At 39.5% G+C, this 23,307-nt stretch overlaps 2 protein-coding genes and 1 long non-coding RNA gene across 3 annotated transcripts in view; all 3 read right to left on the bottom strand.

Moving 5' to 3' along the window:
• Window positions 1-319: 319 nt before the first annotated feature.
• Window positions 320-1,892, bottom strand: LOC149918489 (uncharacterized). Its single transcript, XM_090137200.1, has one exon. The coding sequence runs from the start codon at window positions 1,394-1,396 to the stop codon at window positions 320-322; it is 1,077 nt and encodes a 358-aa protein (XP_089993326.1). The 5' UTR covers window positions 1,397-1,892.
• A 23-nt stretch (window positions 1,893-1,915) lies between these two features.
• On the bottom strand, window positions 1,916-16,743 carry LOC149918488 (uncharacterized). Its single transcript, XR_016465055.1, has 5 exons — window positions 16,468-16,743; window positions 5,890-6,094; window positions 5,267-5,367; window positions 5,066-5,153; window positions 1,916-4,038 (listed from the first exon to the last, which is right to left on the bottom strand). It is a non-coding gene; the product is annotated as an uncharacterized LOC149918488 (long non-coding RNA).
• A 6,440-nt stretch (window positions 16,744-23,183) lies between these two features.
• The window catches only part of FHOD3 (formin homology 2 domain containing 3), a 367,457-nt gene continuing 367,333 nt past the window's right edge, over window positions 23,184-23,307 (bottom strand). The window contains exon 30 of the mRNA XM_090137189.1: window positions 23,184-23,301. The gene's annotated coding sequence lies outside the window, so the exon portion shown is untranslated. The remainder of the gene's footprint in view (window positions 23,302-23,307) is intronic.

Genomic DNA, 23,307 nt, shown 5'->3' with positions numbered 1-23,307 from the left:
TCAGTAACATCAAAACACTCCCTAACATACAGAGCCACACCACCACCCCTTCTTTCTTGCCTATCCTTCCTGAAGAGCTTGTAGCCATCCATTGCAGCACTCCAGTCATGGGAGCAGTCCCACCATGTTTCCGTAATGGCGACTAGGTCATAGTTTGCCTGCCGCACCATGGCTTCCAACTCTTCTTGTTTGTTGCCCATGCTGCGTGCATTGGTGTAGATGCACTTCAGCCGAGCCCCTCGCCTCATCCCTAATCCCATTGCCGCTCCCCCAGGCTCATCTCTAGCAGGCCTGGTTTTATCCCCTACCCCCTTCATATCTAGTTTAAAGCCCTCTCTACAAGTCCTGCCAGCTCTTGGGCAAGGATCCGTTTCCCCCTTCGAGACAGGTGAGACCCATCAGCAGACCCCAGGCCAGGAGCCGAGTAGACCGCCCCATGATCAAAGAACCCAAAATTCTTACTTTTGCACCATCCTTTCAGCCATGTGTTTATAAGGTGTGTTCTTCTGGTCGTCTCAGCGTCCTTCCCTGCCACTGTAGGAATACAGGCAAATACTACCTGTACGCCTGTTCCTTCAACTAACCTCCCCAGTCTCCTGAAGTCATTTTTCATAGTTCTCAGGCTTCCGTCAGTGACCTCATCACTGCCAGCCTGGACTATCAATAAGGGATAATAATCGGAGTTGCGAATCAAACTAGGAAGTTTCCTGGAAATATCCCTGACTCGGGCCCCAGGGAGGCAGCACACTTCCCTGCGGGTGGGGGCAGGCCGACATATTGGGCCTTCTGTTCCTTCTAGAAGGGAGTCTCCTATGACTATTACCCTCCTTTCTTTTCTGGAGGAGGCAGTCATTAAGCGTGGAGCTGGATGCCTCTTCTTGGGAACACTTGGAGGCAGTTCTCCCACTTCACCCTCAACCACCGCACCCTCCAGTTTCAGGGCTTCAAACCTATTACATAGAGGCACCTGGGGAACCGAGGTAGGTCGGGATGGGGGTCGCCTGCATCGCCGAGCTGGGACCTGATGCCATTCCTCCTCTGCCCTCAAATTAGCTCTCTCATTTCGATCGTGGCAAGGGAGAGGGTCCACTGCTGTTTGGGGGGTGCAATCTCTCTGTCTTTCACGCAGAGAGTCACACCACCAGTCTATCTCCCGCTCGCACTCTCTGATGGCTCTTAATCTCCCTACCTCCTCCCTAAGCTCCACCACCAGGCTGAGAAGCTCGTCCACCTGCTCGCACCTTGCACAAGTGGCATCCTTCCCATTCTCCCCTGGCAACAGCAGGCTCAGGCACTCCCTACAGCCAGAGACCTGAACTGCTACATTTCTTGGCAGGCCCTCTGTCTGGGTCGCCACAGTCCTCTTGGGGGAAGCACGCCGCCTGGTAGAGACCATGTTTGAACCTGCGGTCTCGAGGTCTGTCAGTAGGAGAGCTGATCACCTGAACGAAGACAAGGACAAAGCACTGATGTGTCCTGCCACAAGTCACAACTCCCACTCCAGCTACTGCAGTAATGTATGAGCAGTGTGGGCTGCATTCACACTCTGACCACCCTCTCCGGTGTCAAAGGCGGGTAACACCTCGTTCTCACCTGGAGCGATATGTGGGCAGGAGCCGGCTCCTGCCCTCCCAAGAGCTGCTTTTAAATTCCCAATGAGCAGTCAAGGTCAGGTACAAGAGATAAGGGCCAGCTGTTTAAATTATACCGCGATTTGGGCCAGCTCCACCCCTGCTGCCTCAGCAGCCCGCCCACAAGCTGCCAGCTCCCGGCGCCGACCACGTGCTTTTTGCTGCCTTCAAAACCAGCCCTAAAAAGAGCTTTTTCGTCGGCTTCTTTGCTATAGATCCCTTCCCCAGCGCAGTCTTACCTGCTCTGAAGCTGGTCTCCTCAGCAATGGTGAGGAGAAAACTCATGGTGAGTATTGATGTTGGATTGCTATCTTTAATGACAGAAAGTGCTTGAATTTCAGATGATAAAGACTTGAACTCCTTTACAATATACTATATAATAATCACAGAAAACATTTCTGAAAGCAAACGCAATTCTAAATATGTTGTGTTGATAAAAAATAAATCACTCTTATAAGACTTATATGATTGTTAGGAAAAAAAAAAAAAACAGAATGATTGCCATTATGTCAAGTTCTTGAAGAAATCAGCATGCACTACAGTGGTGGAGAGCAGATGGTCCACTGCTTCTCTTTGGTCAGAGAAAGTGTTCCTTTATTGGGACACTTGAAGGACATAAGCCTTTCTTAACATTAATGTTAATTCTTTCATTATTCAATTCTTAACATTAATGTTAGAATCGACCAATACTCTTTAGCTTCTCAAGTTATTCCTATGATATAAAATGAGGATTTGTAGGTGGATGTTTTTTAATACTTCGAAAATGAGACTCCTTATGTAGTGATGGCACAGAATGTTCGATGATGGCCCTTACACTTTGGATGGTAGCAAAGAAAGCAGAGCTGCCCTAATGCCTGAAGGATGATCAAAATTCTGAAAGGAGCTATCTTCTGGATGAATGCTTTTTATAAATACTTCCCTTGTTATGTTGCTGTGCAACCCAGTTTCCAGATGGGATGTGTCATAGCAGCAAAAATATGTGGCTGTGGACTCCAAATGTTGACATTCTAACTCTTCTGCTAGTGATATTGCTAGGGAAAGAGTACATACATATGGTTGAGTTCCAAAGCAAGCTACTGTGTTTGAATAATTTGCTTCTGCAGAATGAAAACATTGCTCTGTTGTACAGTCTTAATTAATTCTACAGTAATTACAATTCTTCAAGGCCAAGCCAGACATCACTAGTGTCTTTCTTCTTCTTGGCCTAACAGCCTACTAAGTGGTTTCTAGTACTGATCTACACTGCATATTTACTTTGGAGAAAAGTACACTGATAATCTCTGAAAATATTTTCAATGTTACTGTAACTCAGAAGTGGATGTAAAGGAGTAACATTTTTTAAATGTGAAATTTCTTGTGTAGTATCCCACATTATTTACTTTTATCTCTTCAGCTACAGCCTGTATTAAAAAAGGGAAGACTTATTTATCTGTTTCACTTACGGACTCTGGCATGTCTTAGTTTTCAAGAATCCATCATTGAGAGAAACAAAAGGAATTTAAACTATTGGAAGAAAACAAAAATAGAAAGTTGTGTTACTATGGAGTTTGACTCCTAACAGAAGCAAGGAAATTAGAGGTGAGACTTTATATCAGTTCTTTAACCTTAAGTATAAGAAATAGGAGCCAGTGTCAGTTGTGATTTGGCACTAATAGCATTCTGCAGAATCTACCTTGATTCTTCCACATGCAGTTTGTACTCTGGGATGAATGTGTTCTCATCTGAAGTACTGTCTAGGAGACAGTCAGTTTGGAAGGTGAGTTTTCTGTGTGCATTTTGTAGCCTTTCAATTATTTGAATTCTATTATTATTCTATTGTCTAATTGACTTAATTTTGTAAAGTAGCATTCAAAAGAAAAAAGTTTTGAAACAGTTGAATCTGATTTTTTTTTGCACCTATCATCATACCACTATATATATGAAATCTCAGTACTAGAATATGGCACAGAATCAATGAAACATTTACAGTGCTTGCTCTATCTTTGGAGATTTGAGACACATACAGAGCCATATGTACTCCATCTTTTTTTTTTTTTTTTTTTGGATAAGCATAAGTCTGCCTTTCTTCTAACCATATCCTAATAAAATCTCCTGTAGACATAAAGCTTATCTGTACACTAGGATATAAGCCTGTTTAAGGACATTTACATACAGAAGCAAGGCGTACCAGATAGCATGTGAGACAGACTTCAAATGAGTCTTCACCTCATCAAGTCCAACATATGGCTGATTTGCAGCACAAAAATTTGCAGCCGGTCCAAATTTGGGAAGTTTAGCTTTCCAGAGCTTCCACCATCTCTGCCACTTACATGCTTCCCCTTGATGACATCGCCACAGGAAAAAATATTAAGGTTTCTTAGCATGAAAAGAATAGTCTTCAAATACTTAGTGGAATACATCTTCATCTCTGCAGTAAAAAAGAATAATAAAGTATTTCATTTGTAGGAATCAAGGTAAGTCAGTTATTAGCACAACACCACAAGCTAGGCCATCAAAGCTCCAGGAAAACTTTTTTAGAAGACTCTAAAATATGGGGAGACATGAGAACAGGTTAGAAGGTGCTGTTCCAGGAATGGTTTTGAAAATTAAGTCGAGCTTTGGGGATCTGGTGTCTACAGTTCTACAGAATAGTGTTTCTGGTGCATTTTAAATTACATCTCCAACTTTTTTCTCCCCACTTACAATTAATTCTCCCCAGTTACAATTAATTAGTGCACCTCTCATTTGTGATAAAAGTATCAACAAAATGAGAGACTGACAACTATTTATGTCTGCTTTCTCAAGATCTTCTAGGAAAGATAACCTTGGTCTGTCTTTGAACTCAGTACAAAACTTATAGCAGGTTTAAATGGGAGTGATATTTTGTCTGTTTTTCAGAATTTCATTTACTTTAAAGAAACAGTGCAAATGATTGAGAGAATAAGTTTGCTGAGGTATGTCTGGTCAACCCCACTCCAAGAGCTTCCATCACAGCTTTAAAGATATAATGTGCAAGTGCAGAGCAAGTTTCTAGAAAGTGCTGGCAAAGGGCTGTAGTGTATTTTTTTCTTTTACATGGGCTTGTTATGAATTTTGCACATAACTTGTGACCTGCTGTTTCCCTCCATGGCAAGCAACCAAAGGGAATGTAGGCCCTTAATGAAAAACAATCCATTTTGCAAATGGATTTCAGAGCAACTTTGACAGACAGCAGGATTCTAAGTGTTAATGCTGTGAAGATGCCCAGGAAACATACCCTGCTACATATTTTGGGGTGTTAAATACTTTAAAAAGGAGATGTTTTGGCTATCATTAGGTATGAACCATAATGAGGTTGTTCCTGTGATTTGTTGCTAGACAGCACACTAAAGCTGTTCAGTGAGATTATCTGAATAACTGTGTCGTTAGGAAGCAGCTGCTGACCAGATGTTCTACAGCCATTACAGCATACTTACAGGTAGTTAAACTTCTTTTTCAGCCACAAAAATACAGAGTACAGATAGGTTTGAAATCTGGATTCAGCTAGCCTCTTACAATTGCCCTCTATAACAACAAAAAAAGTAAAAAGAAAAAGAAGTTCTACATCATAGTATTTACAAATGATCACATTCAAACTTGTATGTATGCTAATACTTTTGAATATGTTATGAAGATACCTCTCATGATGTACTTGCCACTGTGAATATAGAAGTGCTCATCCTATGATCACTCTCCTGTGATTCTGGAAATATCTGACTGCAACACTAGGATTCGTTCTCTTTATTTTGTGGAAAACAAAACAAAAAAAAAAAGAGCGCAAATGAACAAACAAACAAAAACAAGCAAGTTAAATCAAAACCAAATAAAAACAACTAGGAAAATATTGAAGATGTACTGAACAGGTTGCCCAGAGATGTGGTTGATACCCCATCCCCGGAAACTTTGAAGGCGAGGTTGGATCAGGCTATAGGCACCCTGATCTAGCTGTGCCTGCCCCTTTTCATTGCACAGGAGCTGGACTAGATGACCTTTAAAGATCCCTTCCAGCTCTAAGGATTCTATAATTCTATGATACAAGTTACCTTGATACAGCAGAACTAACATTAGGAAATTACTTTGTTACCTCTTTATCCTTACAGAAGCCTAGAAATACAAAATTAACAATCAGATTGGGAAGTTCCAGGATTAGGGATAGATTTTTAAAAATCCATTTCAGAAGTAACTCCCTTTACTTAATATGAAAAAGAAAAATAGCTAGAAGGGTAAGAATTCTTTGTGAGAAATAGTTTTGAATGCTCACTGTGGTGTCCCACTGCAACTGTTGCACCAGAGATGGGTCCATGGGGCAGATCCACTTCCATGGGCTTGATGTCTTTGTGGGGAGGGTTACCACAGCTGTCTTCCTCTGGAGGACCAATCTCCAGCAGTTCTTGGTAATCATTGGACATACAGAATTTTCACAGAAAATGTATGCATTGGTAAATAACATTATCACCGTTTTCATACTGCCAGGAAAAAAGAAAACAACATAAAGTGAATGAACTGTAAAATGTAATGGGAAATCATGAACCTCATTCATATAGAGCTTTATTTCTACAAATGCAAGAAAACAGGCACATACTCCCATTCACAACTTTGGTTCCATAGAAGTCTGTTTTGCAACTAGTCACGGAGTAAGGATGTGCCTTTCTGCTGCTGAAGTTTCATTCTAGTCTAAAAACAAACAAGCAAGCAAGCAAGCAAACAAAAAACCAAACCCCACCCAAAACCTTCAAAAAAAAAAAAAAGCAAACTCTATATAATGTATTAATTTTTTGTCACACTGTATTAAGCCAGCAGGATTATCTGTGGATCTGCCTCAACTACCTTGTCTTCTTCAATGCATACTTACTTGCAAAGCTGTAGCCTTTTGTAATTAGTGTTCGTATGTTAGCATGATAAGGAATCCATCTTTTAGCTAACACAAAATTCAACTCATATGCTTGTCATTGGTTACTGCCATCCAAAGAGTTAAAATAAAATTAGACATTGGCATCATGGACAATCCTACTAAAAGTAGGTGCTTCTGTTTTAAAACTGACAGATTACAGCAGAATACTTCAGAGGACATGTATCTGTTTACATGCTGAGGACATTTCACTGAGAACATTCATCTGTTGACTGGGAAAATTACAAGGACGTCTTTCAATGCAGTTACACAAACCTTGGAAAGCTACACATATATATATTTTTTAACCTTCATTTTCTTACATTGCTATCAAAATAACAGAAGAAGAACATTATATCTGTACATATCTGTACAGAAGAAGGACATTATAATATATCTGTACATTTGGAAGTTTTAATAACAGATTAGAAAGACACAACAAAGTTTTCTGAAGATCAACAATCCCCAGTCAGAGAATATCACAGTACATCTGTAATTAAAAAGGATTCCTGAATAGCTTTCAGGCACATGCTATGCCCCATAAGTCAGGGACCTGAGGTTCCCTATATACCTACCACAAAAAGAGAAGACAGTGGAAGGACTTGTCCTCTGCTCTGAATAGCATCAGATAGAATGACTGTTTCTGAAGTCCCTGCTTACTTTCACAGTGATTACTGCTGCAGAAATGCTTGGTATTTTCCTCTCCAGCTAGCTTGGGATACAAACAGAGTTCTTTTAGTCTTCTGCATCGCTACTAATGGAATTGGTATATTGCATTTCAGAAGAGACTGCAGATGAGAACATTGAGGCAAGTCTATGAACAGGTGCATGGTGTTGGTTAGGGACCAGTTACTGGCATTTCTCCCAGCAATGGGCAAAAGCTGCAACTCCACTTAAGCCTGATTTGAAATTGTCAAAGAAGTGCAGATGCAAGCTGAAACTTTAGAACCTCTTTAGACATTACCATCAGCATGATGAAGTCTACCTCACAGCTTGTAAAGAGTACATATCTATATTAAGGGAAGCTATTGATTGTCAAGCTTTAATGTAAGGAGTGCATATACACAAAATGTCTTTATACTACAAGTAAGTAACAGTAAAAACTAATTAAAGGTTTGTGTAATCTGAACAGGTTTTCAGTAGTAACTAAAGAAAATTGTCAGAGGAATTATCATATAAAAGGTGTAATCAAGTAAAATAATTCAACTTCAAAATCTTTCATAGAAGTTGTATTTTAGGTGGACTTCCAAAGGAGTTTGAGGTGAGTACTTTCAAGGCTACAAAGGCAAAAATGCATCCTCCTAGTAGTTTTTCAAAGTGAAATCTCATGTCACTAAGTATTGATGCAAACATGCTCAATGGACAGCCACAGCTCAGAAACACATGGTGAAGTTAACTTTGGAGTTAGGTTCCCTAATTCCTGAGAAACTTGAGTTTACAAATAATGAATGTGGGTAATTTTAAGATCCATAGCTGAGCAATTGTGACAATGAGTGACAAATTTCCTGAAAAACACCTTCAGTAACAGGAGAGGAAGTGAATCATACAACTAGTGTGGCCAAAAGTCACCAAATGGGAGTTACATCCCAGCATTGTTCCAGAAACTCCTTCCATTTCTTGGTGTACTGCGGTTAGTAACACCAGTGGCTTCATTACAGACAAGGTTTTCTAAAGGGATAGCAAAAGATATTAAAACAAAGAATCTGCTTAGAGGGCACAGCAATTTACATCAACAATCTGCAAGAAGCTCCCTTAGCTATGACACAATGAAAAGAAACTCAGCAAGATGCTTTAAAAACATCAAAAAAGGCACATGCATTTATACTTAACATTAACCTAACTCTCACTATATTTATGTTTACCTCATCATCTGCTTGTAACAGTCCTTTTTTCTACATATGGGCCCCTGCAGGTCTTGAAATCGGCATGACTTCCTGCTCCAACAACCAGCTCCTCTCTGGAATGAGGGAGTCCTTTTGTTTTTGTCAGTTCTTGGGCTTTTGCCCTTCTAGACAAAACCAATCCAACAGTATCAGCAGGAAACCATGCCAGTACTCTCAGAGCCAGTTGGTCTTCTATTATCCTATTCCTGTGGAATGACTTATCTTGAGTCATTGTTTCCTTATAGCCTCTTTTTAGACTAGATCAGAATACTCATACAAGTGACTTCCCTATAATAAGGTCACCAGTTTATTTGTACGTTAGTATGGCCCACTCAATATCCATCACAATCGTTAACAGCTTGTCTGATTTCTGTTGTTGCAGAAATGGCAGAAGTTCATTTAATAGTTTTTGCCTTAGGCTCATAACTTCTTGGCTGAACTAAAAAATTTCTTTTAGAGAGATACTAAAGAAAGCTTAAAAAAAATGGAAAATATGATCAAATACTTAATAAAAATAACATATAGTGAAACAAAGAAATGCAACCAGAAGAAGATGAAAGACTGGGCAGCCATTCTCTTCAAGAGATGGGAATGTGACATTTGAGACAATAAATAATATCAGAAAACAATTTGAACAACAAAGTAATAAAAAGGATCAGGAAGAATACCCTGGAGATCATCTTGGTCATATCTGGTTTCAACATCAATTAATGAATGCACTCGCATTACTCAGTGCTGTCCTAAAGCTGCCCCCTCCAAATAATACACAGTTCTGTGTAATCGAGTAATCCACCACACCCCCTCGTCTGCCCATTAAGCAGCTTAGAGTTTATTTAGTCTGTTAAGCCTTCAAGATAAAAGGACTTTTCCTTAAATACTCAAAGCTTTTAGATACTGAAGGTCCAAGTGTTGTCCATATACTAAGCCTAGAATATTCTTGGCCAAGGACACCCTCAGAATAAAGTCAGGGTAATGGGAAGTTTTAGAAGGACAGGATGAGGCTGCTTACGTTATACTGAAGGGTCTCTAGTTCAGGTTCACTGGGCATTGTCCTTACAATACAGGCCTGCAAGATAATGAAGAAAGAGGAGAGGAAGGCAAAAGATAATAACTTTTTGGTCTACCAGCTTCATTCAGAGGGAATAAATAAAGAATGTCTGGGGGCAGACTCCATTCTCAGGTATGGTTAAATATACTAAATCAGAGTTGGTCAGTAGTTCAATGAAATTAAAATAATATGGATCCAAGAACCAAAGACGATCTTAAAAATAGGAAATTCCCATTGTTGTGCTTGGATATCTCTCCAGCATTATGCTTTCTGGAGAGTTATTTTTTGCCTTTAACAGCAGAGTGCTTTCAATCCATGGTGGCAATACAGTGAGAAGAAGCAGCCTCCTAGCTGAGAAATATTCCTCAGGTCATATGAAGGAGATGGCTACCACATCTGAGAGCCATGAACTGAAAAGCACAATCCTAAACTTAATGGATGCCAAGACAGTTCAAAAGCATGTTATCATCAACAGAATAATAATGTTTTGGACAGTCATGGTGGTCAAGAGTAGGTGAGACACTGTCAGAATTCCCTGACAAACTGGTCAGGAGAAGGGGGGGCAGACACCACTGACCATTGCAATAGCAGGTCCCCAGCTGGGAAACGATTCCACCATTTCACATTTTCTGGACATTTCAGGGTATATTAATATATTTTCTTAAGGTTTTCTTATGTGATTGCAAAAGTAGAACATCCAAAGAGTTTTCTAGGTCACTAGGAAAAGAATTTCTAGTAGAAAGAGATTTTGCTATACTTACTATACTATAGCCTATACAAAACTGCAAATTCTCTACGCCATGAGAGAAAACCTTCCAAAAGGTTTGTCTCACCCCTTATCTCTTCACAAATAAAGAGATTGCCAGTGAAATAAGAATATTAATAGACACTGTCATTGAAGTACTGCTATGAGCAAACAATAAAAACATTTTGTATTCAATGTGAAATATCATAAGCTAGACTCTAGTAGTTGAATCAGGAAAATATGGAGATTAAACATAAGGACTTTGAGAGCAAGAGTTCCCTAGGTAGAAGAATCAGATCAAGGCCTTTGCTGGATCTGTGCATGTGTACAGTGCTTTATTTTTTTTTTTTTTTGTTTGTTTGTTTGTTTTAATTGGCATTCTTAAAATTAGTTTTTTTTTGTAGTGGGTTTCTGCATGGAAAGACCTCTTGCTGCAACAAGTTAGACCCAGGATGTATCCAACAGGATGCTTTCTCATTCTGAGTGGGGAAGCAAAAGCTCTAGCTCAGTGATAAGCTCTGCAATGGCATTTTCAAGCCAAGAGGGTAAAGTTTTAGTTGGCTCCATCACCACTGTGCAGCTCTAATATAAGACTGGTAAGCAGAAACAGAAACTTGCTTTCAGCATGTGAGATTTTAACCCTGCTTTTTGCTGTTAGCAAGCAATTGCCATTAAAACAATTCTTCAATTATGTGAGGACACTCCGATACTCCATGCATCTTTTAAGCTTTTACTTCTCTCTGATTTATGTCCTCCTCAAAACAACAGAGTCACAAAATGTATAAATTTAACTGGCAGGCCTGCAAACTGATTGGACTGAAGAGTAGGTATTGATAGTGTTTATGATAGACAGTATGTATGGGGAGCTGTATTTGGAAAAAGTACACTGTGACTGCTGACATTTTTACAATTTCACATTTTGTCCCATAAATCTCTCAGTACTTAAGTTCAAAGAATTTGTTTTAAAATCTTGCTGTGTTCATTATTTACAACCATGATTTTTTTTTTTTTTTTGGGGGGGGGGGGGGGGGGGAAGTGATCTCTGTAACTGAATCCCTACATGCTCCTGTAAGCCTATAACACTTTCCAACATTTGCTTCTTAATTCTGAACATTCTAATGGCAGATAAAAACATATGAAATCACTATGATCACAAACAAATTATAACTGCAGGTATAACAGTTCTGTGTAATACTATTTTTGGTGTTTAAACCAGAAAAATTTGAGACAAATGAGAGACAAATTTGAAACAAAATTTAGAGAGAAAACAGTCAATGAAAACTTAGAGAGCCATGAGAGTTGCTGGTTAGATAGTCAAATTTACCAATTTTCCCATGAGGAAAAAACAAAACTTTGGATAAAAGCACATTTTTTTTTTTACTGGTAAAGTGAAAGGTGATATATGATAAATGAGGAAAAACTGATGGAAGAAACAGAAAGGATGACTGGCAGAGCTAAGGACAATAAGAAATTCACATATACCAGGCATCAGTCTTTGCAAAGACGACAGCTCATTAGGTAAAATGTATTAGTGCAGGAGTTCATAAGGAGAAAAGAAAAAAGCATTACACTAACTTTTATTTTCTGCTTTGGGAAAGAAGCAGAATAAGGTATTCTGCTAAGGAGTATTCAATAAGAGTAGCTAGGAAGTCAGAATATCTTGTACACACGAGTCCTTAAAGTTTTGCTGGGGGATCTCTAGTCCAGGGCTACGAATTTTTAATAACATGCTGAAAACTTGCAAGAATGCAGGATGCAAATGTTGTGCTGGAGTCAGGGAGGGTGAGTGGGATAATACAGGAGACTGCTGCAGGCTTCTGCTAATCCCCTACGAAATGAATGGAAAAATTAATATGGTATGGCCCCAACTGGAGCTATTCACAGACAGCGGTATAATTAATGTCCTATTTCTTTTCCTCCAAGGAAATAAGTTCATTTAAACAAATTTCAGATCACTACTTGATGAGAAAACAAAATTGGTTTATTCAAGTAACTAAATAGATGCATTAGGCACTCTAGAAGCTGTTTAACTCTTTAGAATACATTCAATTTCATTTTAATACAAATGGATGGTATAGAGCAACAGTAGAACACTTAATACTCATTAAGAACTTTTCTGATATGCTGGATTACAACAGATTAAGATATCAAAGCAGCAATGGCTGCCATATTTATGGCAAAGCAAACTAAGTACTCTTCTGCAACAATGACAGTGGATGCAATGGCTTAGTTTCCATCTTACCATGCAAAGCAAATGCTTTGTCACTTTTTTTTTTTTTTTTTTTAACTCCAGAAGTTACAGCCTTCCTTCAGACATGTTTTTTTGCTTTCCTAAATTTTTTTTTTTACTTGAGTTTTTGGGAGTCACATATACCCACAGCAAAATTCAGTCACCTGCTTGCTCCTGGCCAAAATATGATCTGCAGACTAGCAGGGGTGATAATATTTGCTGTTGGATGACTCTCAGCTTCATAAAACCTCACCTAAGTCCTCCATCTTGTCTCTACTAGATGCTCCAAGAGATGGTGATGATCTGAGATGTCCTGTTTTTCAGAAGCCTCTTTAAGAGGTTAACCGAAAGTGCAGTATAGTACAGTGTGAAATCACTTCTTTTAAAACTACTAGGTTTGGTCAGGTTGGAGTTGGATTAGTTTTTGGTTTTGGTTGTTTTTTTTGTTTGTTTGTTTTGTTTTTCCCTTTTTCCTCCATTTCAGCTTTGCTGTGTAAACATCTGGGCAATCAAGCATCTCAATACAATATGCCCATGATTGCAAGTAGCATTCATGCAAACGCTAAAACCCTTGTTTATGTGCCTAATCAAATTGTGGCAGTTGTGATTACTGCCAGATCAGTGGTAAAAAAAAAAAAACAAAAACAAAAAAAACAAAAAACAAAAAACAAAAAAAAACCAAAAAACCACCCAAAACATTGTAATCTAGAATAAATGCACTTAAAAACTTAAAATGGCAGGGATATTCACAGCCTCATATGCAAATTTAAAAACTTCAGAAGTGACAGATAGAGAATGCTATCATCATCATATTAAAAAAAAAAAAGTCTCCAAAGTATTGCAGTCTACTTCAACTCCAATTACCCTCTGGGCATAAACATATTCATGAGGTCTTTCATAGCCAGAAACTTCAGCCAAAAGTTCTTTCCAAAGTTGTGGATAATGTCACTTCTGCCAAGTTTAAGTAAAGACTTTGAAAACCTATGCCACAAGGCAATCGTCCTACCTCAATTAAGAGATCTGTATTGGTCAGTTGCAACATTTGAAATGTTGACAGAGCTGCTTTTAAGGATCATGTCTTTCTTAAGAAGTCATTTGCTATGCCAAAACATTTCGGAAAAGGATCTTTAGTGGAAAATCCTCTTAAGAATAATGTAGGCTTTAAGGACAGATAGAATTTTCTGACAATCATGCAGTCAGACTGCATTCCCATTTTATGGGAGCAAACAAAGGTTGCCTCTTTTCCTTCATGATTTAGCAAAGTACCATTTTATACTGTAGTCATCCTGAGCACAAGCATTCTTTGGTCTGATTCAACACTGGGCTCTAGGTAAGTAACTGGGACTAAGTGTTACGTAAACAGCTGGGTATCTAATGGTAATACAGCCTACTCTGAAGTGCACCTAATTATCCAATATCTAAACTGCAAATAGGTCCAGTGTGATTCAAAGCAGAAGGAAGAAATTTTGTTTGTGCTGTGAGGTCCATTTTCAACTTAAACATCTAGCTCATTAAAGTTTAAGAAAATCTTAAGATATCAAAACAAATAAGTAGTAATTGACACTTAAATTTTGTTTTCTATTTATCTGCCAACAGAGCTGAGTAGATATAATTGCCTAAAAATTTAATCCATCAACTATTCAAAAATTATACATCCAATTATGTTGTCCAAAAACATGTCAAAACAATCTGTTTTAAAATCAAATTTTTCTGTAAGACTTCTTAAACTCTCATTATGAGCATGGGTATTAGTGGCAGTATCTTACACTCCTTTTCAAGTTCTACCATTACCTATAATTTTCCATATTGTAGCAGTCTAAATGAAGAGATCACTTATGACAGTGTTTGGCTCACTTAATTTAGCTGCTGGGTTTCAACAGCCACAGTCTACAGAAACAGACTTTTACATTTCACTTTTTTTTTTTTTTTTCCCAAGTTCAGTTTTTCTGGATCATAAATTCCCAGAGTAGATACGTCAATAAACATAATGTATATAATAAGTAACTATTAAAAAATATTACAATAAACATGAGAAATTCACACTATATAGAATGATAGAATCACAGCATCACCAAGGTTGGAAAAGACCTCCAAGATCATCCAGTTCAACTGTCCACCTGCCACCAATATAACCCATTAAACCATGCCCTTTAGTATCACATCCACACATTTCATGAACACCTCCAAGGACTGTGACTCAACCACCTGCCTAGGCAGCTCACTCTAAAAGCCTGACTACTCTTAAGGAGAATAAGTTTTTCCTGATGTTCCTGATACGCTTTTACCTCAAGATTGGCCTAGTTTTCCAGGCCAAGCTCTTACTTCTGTAATCTGACACGAAGTGAATTTTTTGTCCCATTAACACCCCTGAGACATTGGACATGCTACAGGATCTCAACAAAGAAAAACAAAATACAAGATTCCAAACTATTTGAAAATGAAAATCTCAGATTTGATTTTTTTTTCCCCGATTCTCAAAACTTCCTTCTGTATTTATCAGAATTTTTAAGCAAATGCATGTTTTGAACTTTGAAAATATTTGAAAACAGAAATAGATTCTTTAAAAAGAAAAAAAATTGATTCTTTTTTCTCCCCAGGACTTAAGTAAACAATGCTCCTTTTAGTTTTCTCCTAAAAAAAAAAAGTACTTAGTCAGTTTGGTTACTTCAAATTCTGAAACGTGATGCCATAATGAGCTCCTTTCAATTTTTTTTTCTGCACGTTCATATTCTGAGTTTTCTGAAGGTAAAAGATTACTTTTACCTTCAAGTTCCCCTTTTCATTTGTCTGTGCCAGTAACAATAGAACCTCATCTGAAAATTTTCAATGTGAAATAGAAAAACACTACAGCATAGTCATCTTACTCACTAGCTACCTATAATGTCTGTATTGGACAGTAGGTTGACATTAGAAAATTGGTATTTTAGCCCAATAGGCCTGTATGCAACTACTCAATTTCGGAGCCGAGATGTATGCAGTGGTATGTGTTAGGAAGTTGTGTCTCATTAGACATTCTAATGACCCCATGCTCACTACTGGGTCAGCACTTGCACGTCAGAGACCACAAAAAGAAATGTATAGACCATGCACAATGAATTTATGGAAACTATTGCCAAAAAAAGTTAATGGAAGCACAAGACAGCCTCGTCTAATATTAGATGTAGAGGTTGGTGGCCCTGCTTGCAGGGGGTGTTGGAGCTTGATGATCATTGGGGTTTCTTCCAACCCAAGCCATTCTATAATGGATAATAAGCAGAGCCTTTACCATGATAAAAAAATTTAAGGAAGATTTTAGAAACTCATCTTCAGATATGCCAGTCATCAGCTACCTGACCTTAGACATTTCTCTAAGGAACATTTTTTCTCTTTGTATTCTGACTTTGCAAGAAAGGTGGCCCAGAGTACCGTAAAGATGACAATTTTTATCAGAAATAACATGGCTTCTGGAAAGCTCTTCAGAGTTTCTTGTTAACTGTGATATTTATGTGCAGAAAACACACATTTGCTGCATTGCAGTAAGCCAGATTTCCCTCCAAAATTACACCCCTTTCACTGCCAAGGAGAAAGTTAAACTAACGGTCTGACTGTAGCGACCACAGTGCTATTTGACCCTCATCTTCCTATTTCCTCTGATCAGTTTTGGCAGTTGGAGGTGAGTGGCATTAAATTTAGCCTGGATCTGCTGACACAAACAGTTTATTAAAAGAGAATAATTTCACTGGGGTGGACAAAGACTGAAAAAGGAAAAAATAATCCCGAGTTTAACTGAGGTGATGCTTGTGAGATACATAACTACAAGGAAGTGACAAACACTATGCTTCTTTGAGAATTGACTGACACAATCCTACTCCAATTTCTGCTTGCTTAGTGGAGATGCATCTCAGAGGCAAATCTCAAATTTGCAAACTTTTCTCAGCTGATAACTGTAATACCTCTTAACAAGGTCTTGCACAACATAAAACAGAGCACAGCCATCTCCATGACATTCAATACCCCTTGAGCAGAGAGGACTCTCTGCAAACACCCCAAATCTGACAGTCCTTACCCCAGAAGGAGTTCTACAGCTGGTCGGGGAGGCCAAGGAACCCAGGATCTTCCAGCTCAAAACAGCAGCACAACAGCAAGTGAACCACAGCTTTGCTGCTAGTTGTGATTTAATCACAGCCCAGCTGAAGGTCATCCCCTGTTGCCACACACTGCAGACGTTTGTGGTTATCTGAAGGCAGTGAAGCAGAGGAGACCCATGGAATGATACCTTTCTCTTGCTTTTATATTTGTGGTGCTTACTGCAAAAAGAAACAAACAGACAACAACAACAAAAACAAACAAACAAACACAACAAATCCGAGATACATCAAACTCTCTAAAAACAGATTTTAGATAAACTGCTTAAAGGCAATCTATGTAACACTTAGAAAATATTTGGTGTCTCCCTTCTTATCCTCTTTCATTGTGTATGGCTGCCCTTCTCTTCTTATTGTCACATAGGCTATAATCCATCCCCTTATAATTATACACAATTTCCCTAGAAATTATCCTTGCACGTTCACTCCTTCAAGCCTTCTACCCTACAATTGCACCTGAGTTCATTGAGTCATTTGAAGTACTGAATGATCTTTTGCACACTTAGCATATCTCTTTGCTTTTTCTTCACTGGCTTCACCTGTGTACCAAAACAAGCAGCTTGTCTTTTTTGTTTTATTGACTTTTTATCCCTTTTTCTTTTCCCATGCTGCTGATTTGGGTGTAAATGCTGCTTTTTCTTAAGTAGCATTTTTTTCCCCCCTCTGTTACACAAATTAGTTCCTTCTTTCTCCTCTGTGATGGAGTCTGAGTTTTCACACCTGCCTCAGCTTTCCCTTTTACTTTGTAATTTAATGATGTATCAATATATAAGAAGCTGTGTTTGTAGAAGTGGGGTCTAAGAATGTGCAAGAAGCTGTAACTTCCTTCTTAAGATCTACTTCCTGGTGCTTCCAGTCTTCTGCCTCATAACTGGTTGCAGAGCTCGCACTCAGAAAGACAACCAGAGCACTGAGTATTGCTGTTCAGATACTACCCATCTCCTTTACCAATAAATACTTTGTGCAAGTTAAGTAACTCATCTAGCCTTCATTAATTTTCCCCCTTGCAAAGGGGGAAGGCAAAATAACACTTCATGACAAAATCCAATTGCGTATTCAAAACTCCAATTGTGATGTACCTAAAGCACAAATATGCACACAAACATATTCCCTGTAAATAATGTATTGCTGAGAGGAAACTGAAAATACAAATTATTAGATTTTATCTACATTAAAGCACATCCCTAACGCACACTAACAGATTATCTAATATCAAGTAATCAGAAGTTCAAGAATACCCTCGTTACCTTTAGAAAGAGGTATAACATATTATTGAATAATAAGCAAATAAGACACACATTCTGTGTGCCAATCCGCTCATTTCCACCATAGAAAAAAAATACTTATAGGTGTTGTAATTTAACATTGTCTGTCAGTAACAGGTTTGGATGAGGCCTTCTTACTTCAACTACAAGAAGTATCACATTCACAGGCTCTCATCTTCATGGGAGATTTCAACCACCCAGGTGTCTGCTGGGAAAGCAACACAGTGAGCTGCATGTGATCCACGAGTGCATTGAGAATAACTTCCCGATTCAATTATTACACAAACTGAGCAGAGGAGAAGAATTACTGGACTTGGTGCTCACCAGTGCAGATAAGCCCACTAAAGAGCTTAAGACTGGAAGCACTTTGGGCTGTAGCAACCGTGTTCTTGTTGAGTTCATGGTCTCAAGGAATATGGGCATGGCAAAGAGCAAAGTCAGGACCCTGAACTTCAGGAAAGTGAACTTCAGGCTGTTTAAGGAACTGTTGGATGAGATCCCCTGGGAACCCGTCCTTATGTTCAAATGAATGGTACAGAGCTGGCAGCACTTTAAGAATCCTGTTCTGAGTGCACAAGAGCTCTCTGCCACCCAGTATAAGAAATCAGGTAGATGAGGCAGGAAAGCAGCATGGCTGAGCAAGGACCAGCTGGTCAAACAGGGTAAAGAAGGAAAAGCACAGGCAGTGGAAGCAGGGAGGTGTGACCTGGGCAGAATACGGAAATGCCATCCAGACGTGCAGAGGTGGAATCAGGAAAGCCAAGGTCCAGATGGAACTGCATTTGGTGAGGGATTTGAAAAACACAAGAAAGTAACAAGAAGGGATTCTACAGGTACATTGGTGCCAAGAGTCAAAGGGAGTGTGCTCCCTTTGACAAACTTGGGGTATTGGCAGCAACAAATATGGAGAAGGCTGTACTCAACAAGTTCTATGCCTCTTCAAAGGCCAGGCTTCCCACTTTTCTTGCATCCCTGAACCTCTAGGTGGGGGTTGGAGGAGCAAAGTCCTTCCCACTGCAAGAGAAGAGTGAGATTGAAGTCACCTCATGAAACTGAATGTCTGCAGGTCTATGGGGCTCAATGGCATGCATCCCAGTGTCCTGAAGGAACTGGCTGATGTGGTTATGAAGACTCTCTCCCTCATATTCAAGAAGTCATGGCTGAAAGGTGAAGCCCCAGTGACTAGAAAAAGGAAAAGATGCTTCCTATTTTTTAAGAAAGGTAGAAAGGAAGAATGTGTTGGAACTAGATGATCTTTGAGGTTGCTCACAACACAATCATTATATGATTCTATGAAGGAACTAGCACATTAAGCGAAATTGCGTGAAAGGAAACTTGTTACATCAGTAGTTCTTAAGACTGACTTCTCACTAACTTCTAGTAAACCATCTACCACTTTACCATTGTTTGTAAAGATGTGGCAAAGAACTTTGTCAAAGTACCAGCGTTCCTGTTAGAATGTTGTTAAAAACCAAAGATTGCATTTGACCTCTTCATGTTGTTTTGTATCCCTTCATCACAATGTTTTGGTTTCTAAGAATATGTAGAATTTCCAGATTATATACTTTTGGATACTGTGTTTCATCCTACATGCTTGTAATATGAAGACATTTGTGACAAAATTTTCTGAAAATGAGGATTTGCTGTTATTTTTCAGGCTATATGGTATGCTGTCCATTTTTGAAGGGGAATTCCCCAGTGAAACTGGTGAAGTTAAAAAGATTTAGGGCCTTTCCGTCAGTGAAACAATTCAATTTTTCCATCAAGTTTTATGTCCTAATAGTTATCTTTGGGGCCTTGATTCAACATCACTGAAGTCCATCAGGCTCTTTCCATTGCTCACAGAGCCAATGGCATCAAATTTTCATTTGGCTTTGGTCACTACTGCCTGACATTCGATATACCTTCTTTATCATCATACTGCCAGCTAGCTTTATACAGACCATAACTGTTGACATTTTTATCATTTAGATTTTTATTTATTAACCTGCTCAGCTATTGTTCCTTATATTAATACTGCATACTTTTGAGGTGTTCCAGACAAGACTATATGAAGGTAGTCTAGCTTGTATTCAAATATTGATAGGTATCTTAGCATTTTGCAAGAAGAGGTTTCTTTCTTGACTCTGGTATGAGGTCAATAATTTTCCGTAAGTTTATGTGGGGAAAAAGTTTGTTGAAACGATATCCAGGGCCTCTTTTTAACAATAATTTTCCTTTGCTGTATCTTGCCAAGATTATTTAAGCCTCCCAGTGCATATTTATAGGAAGTTTGGACGAGGATGGAAGGAGGATTCATTTTCTGAGAGTCTGAGTATTTCATTGCTTTATTAAAAAGAGAATTTTCACCCTGCTGTAGTTTTTGGATACCTGCATGAAATGTGTTTTCACAGGTTACTGCAAGGGTTTTAGTGCAAACATTTTTATCCAATGTGCAGTCATGACACATGCCAAACTAATTCCTGTGCCTCTGTGGTGATGGATAAACTCCAGAGCCTTTTCCACCTACTGGGCACAGATACATGCTGCCCAATTCTGGATGCCTCTGAGCACCCTGTACCAGGCAGATGACTTTGCTGCACTGCTGGCGGGCAGAAATGGAGCTCTTCAGGGCAGGCTTGGTAACGTGGCCCTGAGTCACGTCCTGCATGCTTTTTACTGGAGACTCTGAAATGGCTTTCACCTGAACTCTGTCCAGTTTTAACTACCATTGGATTTCACTTCTCTTCTTTGGGACTGCTGCTCTTCTTAGAATCATAGAATCATGGAATCATAGAATGGTTTGGGTTGGGAGGCACCTTTAAGATCATCTAGTTCCAACCCCCCTGCTACAGGTAAGGACACCTCCCTCCAGACCAGGTTGCTCTTGCATTACCTTAAGTATGGATCAAATTGGAGGAGAATATATAAAACTTAAGCCTGGTCATTTTGTCTGCTGTCTAGGCAGAGAGATTTGAACACACACCAAGAGAGGGGCTATAAATTTATTTGTTGGATTTTAACATATGCTTGAAGAATTCTTGGTCATCATCACAGATCATAGGATGGCTTGAGGTGGAAGGGACCTTATAGCCCATCCAGTTCCAACCCCCTGCCGTGGAGAGGGCTGCCCGCCAGATTAGACTGTTCATCCAACCTGGCCTTGAATGCCTTCAGGGGATGGGGCATCCACAGCTTTTCCAGGCAACCTGTGCCAGTGCTTCACCGCTCTCTGAATAAAGAATTTCTGCTTATCATCTAACCTAAATCTCCTCTCTTTTAAAGCCATTCCCCCTGTCCTATTGCTATCTGACCATATCAGAAGTCAGTCTTTCTCCTGTTTATAAGCTCAAGTATTGGAAGGCTGCCATGAGGTCTCCTCAGAACTGGTAATATTAAGATAAAATGTCATGGGATGTGTTCAGTGATCCTGAAAGGTTCTCGTCCTTCATAGTGCTGGTACATACCATTTGGAAATGGAAATGTTCCATTGTGTTTTCCAGATAGACCCAGACAAATAAATGAAAAGCTCTTGTCTCAGCTCAAGCAGCAAAGCAAGAGGTTGGTAGAACAGCAGGAAGAAAGGTGCCCCATGAATCCTGGGTACAGAGAAGCACTGCTCAGTAGAACAACTCCACTGATGAACGTGACCTCCCAAAACCAATTGGTGAGGAGCACAAGCCCTGGCTGGCATGGCACGGCACCTCGCACAGCCTGTGTTCCATTCACGATTTCCCAGCAGAGGTCTGTCTCATCAGATAGCTGACTAATGGAATGCAGCTGTCATTCTTCATTTCCTGTGAAGAAACTTCCAAGAGGTGAAGATTCAAGCACAGCTCTCTCCCTTTTCCAAATTGCATTCCTATCACAAAACTTGGAGAAATTATGATAGGGGAAAAAAAGAAAAAGAAAAAAAAAAGATTTTGTGTGTTCTCAGAGTCAGACTGTTGCATAGGGTCTATATAGCAGGGGATGCCGCTGTGCACTGGATAAGCTGTGTACTTATTTGTTCCTCAACTGCAGTGCAGAGGCTCCTATGCATCAATATATGAATTCTGACTGGGCACAGGGTCTGAAAAATATATGTACACATTGCTGTTGCACATCTGGAATTCAGAATTGCTAATGGATATACTGTGATAGAAAAGAAAAGTGTCTGGCCAATAAAATAGTTTTATATATTTATTTTAAAAAGCATTACCACATTTCTGGCTAGTAGCCTTTCATCCTCTAGACTTTACACCAGTGCATCTGGAATGCTAAGCAGCTCTGTCAGGGATGCAGCCATGTTCCAAAAGGTACCCTGCGTATCTGAAAGAACTTGAAAAACTAATTAAAAAGAAGGAAGGTGGTGGTTTTCCCCAGGGAAACCGTTTTATATCAACTTCTACTTCCTCAGAAACCACACGTGAAAATTCTCTCAGGTTCTCAGTTAACCCACTGTATCTTCCAGGATGCTACTATAAACACATATATCTGTCTCAGAGTAATACATCTTGACCAGTTTACATGCACAGTGCCAGAGAATAATGGATTGTGAATGGTGCACTGTGGGACAAGCAGTGGAAAATGAAGCCCTTTTTGTTTCTATGTGCTGGTTTGACACCTGTCATCTCCCCACAGCCACAGAACCTGCAGGCAGGGCCGATGCCCGAATCACCATGCATCTTCTAGTAGAGGCTGAGATCTGATTACCAACTTGGTCTCTCGGAAGCATTGGGAAATTGCAGGGAAGATTTGGACCCCAGCAAATGGAGAAAACAGCAAGCACACCATCTGTCCACACACACTCTGAGGTGGCACCAGAAAATTATATACCCTGGTGATGCACGCAGCATACTTCAGCCAAGGTAACGGCACGCTTCGTCCTACTGCTCACCTTTACAGACTGTGACTGAAGCACTGTCAGCCATGGCAAGTATTTCACGTTCTGATGCAGAGGGAATCTGAAATGCTTCTCCACACAGAGGTAGTCATCCATATTATTTATATTTGCTTCTGTAAATCTCCTACCTTACATACAAAGTGCTCTGTGCACATATTTTTAAGACAGGAAGCAGCCCAGAGCCAACGGCAGCACACAGTAACACTCTATATTTAGTGAAGATTTGTAGGGTTAGATTATGGAAACCCTTGAGAACCAGAGACACGTTTTCATTTTCTTCACTCCTGATTAGGAATTGGATTCAAACTGTGAAAGAAGGGGTAAAAGATCCATTCTTCATGCTCAGACCACCCAGGTGATTTAATAAGAGCTGTTTTGCAGTCTATGTGTTGGCTTTGCAAGTACTTAAAGGATATGAAGAAACCAACCCACGAGCTTCCTTCCCACCCATTTCTCACCAAAGCTCCCACCATTGGCTTCACCAAGAAAAACAGAACTAGTACAGCCACTGCTTTACAAAGCTTTATTGCATGATGTGTTTACATAATGCTGTAGAAGTGAGCTCTTCAACTACTTATATCAAGAAATTTTGGACACAGGTCTGTGGTCAGTTTTCCAAATCGACCCTGCAT

This window comes from Phasianus colchicus, chromosome 3 (genome assembly GCF_987193195.1).
Source record: "Phasianus colchicus chromosome 3, bPhaCol1.hap1.1, whole genome shotgun sequence".
NCBI lineage: Eukaryota > Metazoa > Chordata > Aves > Galliformes > Phasianidae > Phasianus > Phasianus colchicus.
This window is presented reverse-complemented; position numbering and strand designations above follow the sequence as displayed.

Excerpts from the sequence above, each read along its gene's own strand:
- LOC149918489 (XM_090137200.1), bottom strand. The coding sequence starts at position 1,396 with ATGGTCTCTACCAGGCGGCGTGCTTCCCCCAAGAGGACTGTGGCGACC.